The 7,624-nt window shown below is 33.3% G+C and overlaps 1 protein-coding gene across 1 annotated transcript; it reads left to right on the forward strand.

The window, feature by feature from the left end:
* The first annotated feature begins 2,218 nt into the window (after positions 1–2,218).
* Positions 2,219–4,450, forward strand: LOC134821296 (uncharacterized). Its single transcript, XM_063832017.1, has 6 exons — positions 2,219–2,445; positions 2,708–2,763; positions 3,122–3,201; positions 3,403–3,640; positions 3,813–3,914; positions 4,189–4,450. The coding sequence occupies exons 1-6, from the start codon at positions 2,220–2,222 to the stop codon at positions 4,351–4,353; spliced, it is 867 nt and encodes a 288-aa protein (XP_063688087.1). The 5' UTR covers position 2,219; the 3' UTR covers positions 4,354–4,450.
* The last annotated feature ends 3,174 nt before the right edge of the window (positions 4,451–7,624 follow it).

Consider the following 7,624-nt stretch of genomic DNA (forward strand, 5'->3'; position numbering starts at 1 on the left):
TAACGCAATGCATGTTTGTTATGTGTAAAGTCTCTCAAATTGGCTTGATTTTCAATTTTTGTATACCATGAGGTTACAAAATTGGTTTACTATCAAAAACGAACATATTAAATGAAAAAATATAGCTATAGATATAAAAAATATTAAATCATATCAGAGGAACCTGATATAACATACCCTAATATATATAAACACCACAACTGTTTCATAAAACTTTTTCTTATCAGTCATTATCATGTCGATCACCCATCACAACATTTTGAACTTCGATAGTACCTCACATGAATTTATCGACAGTTAACTCTCTTTCACTACGACATTCTTAACTTTGTCACACAGTATCACATTTTCATTAGACACCTACATTTTGAGGATCATGTAATTTTCGAATGGAATTTTACCGAATTAAAACCTAGTGTGTGTTTGAGCGATTTGTACAACATTTCTGTAATGTTTCAAATTATATTCAAATGTTCTACCTTAAAATGTTCTTACTAAATACCGTTTAAGTGGCGAGTAACGACACATACGAAGTTAATTTTTTAATTATTACATATACAAATCAAGCGTTTCATTTCAGCCATGCAAAATTACAATGACATATTTTAATATTCTAATAGAAAAATGGTGCTGCAATATAAGTTGCTTAATGTTTGGCCGGATGACAACTAACTAAAAGAGAAAAATAAACTTGATTACATAATAATTAATTCGGCTGAACCAACACATAGCAAAAGCCACATTAACGTTGGGGCCGTCTACCAAATTTGAATGACATACAATAACAAGAAATCAAACATATCATAAATAATTATATATGGATTTTGTTCATTACAATTCCGTCACAACTGTTAGAAGAAAAAGAAGGACAAGCAGATAGGAAATTGGACGGACAGAATTGTAACCAACAAAAACACATTTCTGAGACTAGTCTGGCCAGACTGTATCGGCAGCCCAGAGGTACTTGATCAGATTGGCCTTAAAAGTAGAAATCCGCTCTGACTGCCGGATACATACTGGTAGACTATTCCATTTCAGCATAGATCTATAAAAGAAGCTATTTCGGAAGGCATCCGAGCAGGGCACAGTGGTACTCATGTAAGTTGAAGTATCCGACCTATCAATTATTTGAGCATTGTGCCTAGTGTATCGGGTGCCCTCTGGACGGCATAGGACTATATAAGTAGGAAGCGAAACTGGGATTATGCTATTCACTATTTTATAGAAGGTCATAAGATCGTTATAAATAAACTTCTGCATGACAGGGAGAATATTTAGCTTCTTTTGCTCTGTAGCAAAGTAGTCCAAGTCTGGAGGTAGCTTTGGAAACAAGCGCTTTACATTGTGCACCCCAATTAAACCTGGAGTTTATTGCGACTCCTAAATCTGACTGAGAGGGCACAAAGTCAATATCACTTCCAGAGAGTTAATTAATAAATGTCATACGTACTTATAAATAAATAAAATCACTATTATTAGATGGATAATGTTTTTTGCAAGGGTACCTTGTAGTTCATATTGACATACATTGTGTTGTACTATAATGTATAAATTATAGCATTATTCTCTGAATAGTATGTATACTAGGATGTATATACATCCTATTTCTCCCATCTTGTGTTGCAATCGACAGTATATCTGGATTAATTACCCGAGAAACTCAAAATGTTTATTCAATAAATGCGATATGGATCATACATGGTAATGCTGCGTTGTAAGAATGTATTAAATTGCAACTGATGTATTAAAATAAATCAAATATAAATGTATAGATGATTGCTAAAAAGCACACTTTTTGCTTCATAGCATGCAAATTTGTATCTTTAGCCACATAACAAATGTTATGACCATTTTAAGATCCGGCAGATGCATGATCACGGCACTTAATCAGTGATCAATGGCCAGATTGGTTGGAAAATGCTTATAGGACAGCTACTGAAATGCTATAATGTGAATTTCTCTGATATTAAGGAAACTCACTATCAGTATTCACTCGTGATCAGATCATCATCCCCCAGCATGCTTGGTACCGCCTAATAAGGCTCATTGTTGCACGCTAGCCAATAGCCCATGAGATCATTGATTGGGTGACGAAATAACTGATTAAGTTAAGTGTAATGTTGATAGTCTTTGGATCGTTTTGTGTATTGCATACTTGTATTTATGTTTCTTTTGGACATGATCTGTTCAATAAAGTTTATAATAACATCACAGGAAAAATGGCTAAAATCGAAAGCAGAAATGTCAGTCAATTCCACCAGTTTAAAGGGAAATACGACAAAACACGCAACATGTGTTTACCACAGAACTGTCCGTCAAACTCCGAAACATTTTACACTCCATATCAACACAGTCAGCGAAGAATTGGTTTACAATGTCACTTAACTCCACTGAAGATGAGCTCTGAGACTCGGATGAAGCAGCTTCTCCACTGTATACTTTCACGTAAGAATATTAATACCATCCCAAAAAAGCTTCATGGAAGCCAAACAACCATGTTTCATCCAATCCCCCATCATTTCATTCACATCGAATTGCGCTTTGAGAGAACTTTTAAATTGCAACATATAATATCAGAAATTAAAGTCATTCCATTTTCATTAATTTAAAATCTGTGGAAATCATCCCTAACACCTCTAACACCTCACACAGCATTAATTAACACCTCACAAAGGCTAACACTTCACTTCACAATTAATCACAATAGGCCCAACTATTAAAGGTGTACTTGATGCTGATCGTTACAAACATTACTCTGACCAGGTTCACTTTAATCCATTTTCATCAAAATTCATTTTCACTTTTTAATTCATTTTCACCGAAATTCATTTTAAATGTTACCAACTTTTGATGTAATATTCACCTTTAATGTTATAATATAATACACTTAGAAATATTCTCTGAATACACGATTTTTGTCCTTTTTGAAGCACAACTTGCTTAGTAATCTCTGACATAATCACTCCTAATGAAAGTTGGAGACAATCTTTAATCTTACCTAACTAATCCATTTTAAGTGTTAATTACAGAATATCATTTGGTTATGTATCCTCCAATCTCTTGTAGATCACTTGCATGAGTTAAATAAATTCATTTCGTTAATAATGAATCGCTTTTTCAGTACATTTTGGTCCATGCACTGGTTTACATGAAGCAAACAAATACACAGTCTCTTGAAGACTTGGATGTCCTAGCATTTCTGTAAGTTTTTTTTACTCAAATCATTTAACACAGTCCTTGTCGGATTAATGAAATTTATAAAAACGACCTTAATGTCAACACAAAGATGCATAATTCATTAATTGTTTGATAAACTTAAATTGCTGAAAAAGACTGCATTCTTGATGTTATGTTGTTTATTTGTTGTGAATGATACTTTCCCTTGATATTTTGATAACTCAGGGGTCTAGCTGTAGACATGTTGGAGGACTTCAGTAGTGAGATCTTTCACATGATGGTGGAGCGATATGTTATCCAGTTGTTGCTGTGCAATGAAAATCCAGAAATCTTCCAATGTCATGAATTGTCAAGAATTGTACTACAGATAATGATAGGTGTGAACAAAAAGAAAACAGAAATACTTAAGCAGCTAGATTACAATGCTCATGTTGACGTCAACTCCGAAGAATACCAGAAATATGTAAGATTGATGAAACAAGCTTTAGACTTAGTGTTTATTGAATAACTGTGTGATTTACATTGTACACTGTAACCCCCTGATTTTAATCACTCTCTTTAGATTTGTGTATAGTTATGTTAATTAGTGCATAATAATCATCTAGCATTTTCTCTAAAAATGATATACCTTGCAGGACTCCATGGTAGATGACATGTTCCGTCAGACACAAAACTCTAGGGCTAGACGGCCTCTTCAGCTCTACAAAGTGGAGGGAATAGTGCGCTACAGTGAACTGGTTACTATTTTATTAGAGTTCAGGAGGATAGGAATCTGATAAATTTTTTATAATTTGTCCTTTTCTAAACAGAATAGAAAAGTAGTTATATTCATAGAAATATAAAAGACAGCCAGGATATTAACTTATCAAGTAATCACTAGTCAGCGGAAAAATTAAAAAGCCCTATGCAGCGATGGACTCAAATACTATAACCTTTGAGTGTCGAACACAATTCGAATGATGTATCATTTTATTTTGGAGCTGATTGTATGTTTAACCATGTATCAACCAGGTTCAGAGGGATTGGTTTACAGGCCACCGACAAGCAAGACAAATCATCAACAGTTGTCTAGCAAAGAGGAAATGCCGACAACAGATCCAAGACCCTTACTACTTCACTGGAGAGCAGGACAACTCCTTTCAAGTGTCTTCTAACGCTTCAGCTTCCATCTATTGAACCATCTTATTTAATCTAGCTGTACAATTTTATGATTCGTATCCGATTAAGTTATTAGCTTATTCATTATTAATTGGTATAATGCGGTGACCAAAAGAGCACACAATCACATTTTGACGAGTGCCCGGTAATATGGGCCAATAATTCTTCCAATCTTTGTCTTATTTACTTTTTAAAATTTATCTGGAACGTAGCTCTGTATATATATATTCAAATTGTATAGTTTATTTCTTATACATTATTAAATTACACAGCTCACGTATCACATATAATCATCTACCAACTATCACCTATCACTATCACCAATGAACTATCACAATCACCAATGAACTATCACTATCACCAATGACCTATCACTATCACCAATGAACTATTACTATCACCCATTACATATCACTTATCACATATTATTACATATCACTTATCACTTATTACATATCACTTATAACATATCATCTATCACATATCATCTATCACATATCATCTATCACCTGATATCATCTACCACTTATCACTTATCACCTATCAATTTTCACTAAAATATCTTACAGTATTACTAGTTGTAATTCCAGAGTTGTTTTGAAAAATCATATTTCTGTGCAAACTGCAAAGAACTTTTAAAAATATTATAAACTACTCTGAACTCTTGGCCAACCTCAGCTTTGGGATTACTTCTTATTTGATGGTTTTCACAACATATTATTCGAGATGATCCGCTGCAGTATATTCAATACAGATTTTAATTCTGATAACTATCATGTTTCTACTTTCTTACAAAAGCGGATCATTTCGTTCGAAATGCATGTAATAACGTAACTTTATAATAGGAGGTTTAGATAAGCAATGCAATATTTAATTATAATACTTTTATTAAAAATCGTGAATGGCTCAATTTTTGTTTCACCAGCACAGTTCACTACGCTCTCTCAATTCAAGGATCATTTAAACTTCCGTTTCATGCCAAGCTGCCAAGATAAAATAATTACCAAAAGGCAAAAACCAAAAATTTGTTCGATATTTACATTAATTGAATAAAATTACTTGCTAGTTCTGACTTACGTTTGGCATAAAACTAGCTAGAGATTTATTGTGAATTCATGCAATACCAAAATAATTTATCAGAAAATTGCAGAGAGCAAACCAATTCAGACATTGAGCCAACCACTTTTTTATTTTAACAATGCCTAACCTTATCCTAATATCATGCAATGTTCATGAATGTTTGATCACCAATCTCAAGTATTGTAAGATATACAGGGTGGGCCAAAAGTCAGTACCCATACGTTGGCCTTTATAGCTCAGTCACTGAGTGCCCAATTTGAATACTTCTTTCTGGTATGACTTAGTACCACCACTGGTTCGAGGAATTTGTCAACTCGAAAAATATTCGCGTTCATTTTTTTCAAATGGAGGTTCATTTTCACATTTATTTGATAGTTTGGATAGTCGGATCAAGCTAAATGTTATTGAATTGGGTTTGGCCATTCGAATTACGTTTGTCCTGAAAGAATTAGAACTGTAGCTTCTCAGATGACCGAGATATGAAGCATAACGAGTTTATTCATTACGTGTGATCAGGTGATTGGTTTACCTAATCACGTGATAAGGTGCCCCCGTTAACTACCCCGTTAAACATTATGGGAATTGTTAAGGGTGCCCAATTAAGGTGTCGTGTTACGGTGTCACATAATCACCCAGTCAATATTGTTTACGAGATACAGAAAATGCTAGATAACTTCGTCATTTCTAATCCGTTTTGCCTCATATTTTCAGATCATATGTAACATTTGATAATCTACCGTCTTTGAAAAAATCAGGCGTTCAGTATCTTCACAGAAAACAATATAGGTGTTTTAATATTGAATGGGCGTGGTCTAAAATATTCGAATTTTCAAATTTTGACGACGGAATCCTCGAACCAGTAAGTACAGTATGCCATCTGCAAAGCAACAGCTCTCAAATATAAAACACGGCGGAGCTATTAATGTGTATGGGTACTGACTTTTGGCCCACCCTGTATGTTAACACATAATATCATATTTCTATCCGAGTATACATTAGTTGATGCTATATTAGTACTTTTACTCATTTTTAAGTAGTTGCAAACGTAACTAAATTATATATACATCATTAACTCAATTATAGAAAGTTTGTTAACGCCAATTATAGTTTATTTAATTATAAACTTACTTCTTGACGGTTATATTGTTGCGTTAATATAACTATGTGCAATGTACGAATGAAACTTTTAACCTATAAATTCAAAAAATTCAACGAAAAGTTGTATGATTATCAATCGATTATTTCAGGTAAACTTGCACATAGTTATTGAGCGCTGATGCTACATAAGCATATTTACCAACATTTTGTTGTATCTGTTTTAATCAAGACTTTCGCTTGCTCTTTTTAGATGTTGTATCCAGTACATAAAGGGTGTTCCAAAAGTTATTCTGCAAAAGTTTGGGTTTATTGTGCGCTATTTTTGGTGTATTTGACCACAAACTTGACTGAAGTATAATTACAATAATCCTTTCGCACAAAATCGATCAATCGACAGGTTATTATATAGAAAAACTTCAATTACCATGACCATTGACCAGTGTCTTTCTGCACAGATATCCGAAATTCTATACATATTAGAAATTTTGTGATAGCACGAAGTTCATGAACCATTTTTGAAACCTTATACTCGAATTATTGTTGTCACAGAAATTACTTGTATTGGAGGTAAAATGACAGAAAAATAAGCTCAAACGTTTGCAGGATTACTTACGGAATCCCTATTTTTATTTTTATCTCTGTATTTTAAATTATATGACATATTATATTTGTAACCTGGTATGTTTCTTAAGATTTCGTTCGAACTTAATTTTAGAAAATGAATAGTTTGCAATCCTCATCCAGATCCAAAAAGGGCTTTCACGCTTGACATCATAATTATGATTCCTGGTTTTATCTGTCTACTATGTCTAATAATGTCTATATAATCGGCAAAATCTTATCCTCCTTTTTTGTCCAACAAATCAACTGGTAGAAAAATTTTTTGTAGCTAAGCTTGCGCTTGGGCCATTAAAGTATTTAACTCAGAAAACTTAGCTGTCACTGCCCATTCTGGTTCTATTTATGGATATTGTAATACTAATACCTAATCAATTCGATATGAAAATATTCCTTTTATATTTTCGATGCGCGTACTATGAACATTTTTCTTACTTGATCTTAATATGTTTAGCACCATATTTTAACTTATAGTACGTAGTTTACTTGAATT

Source organism: Bolinopsis microptera, chromosome 9 (assembly GCF_026151205.1).
Source record: "Bolinopsis microptera isolate Bmic1 chromosome 9, MBARI_Bmic_1.0, whole genome shotgun sequence".
Classification (NCBI taxonomy): Eukaryota; Metazoa; Ctenophora; class Tentaculata; order Lobata; family Bolinopsidae; genus Bolinopsis; species Bolinopsis microptera.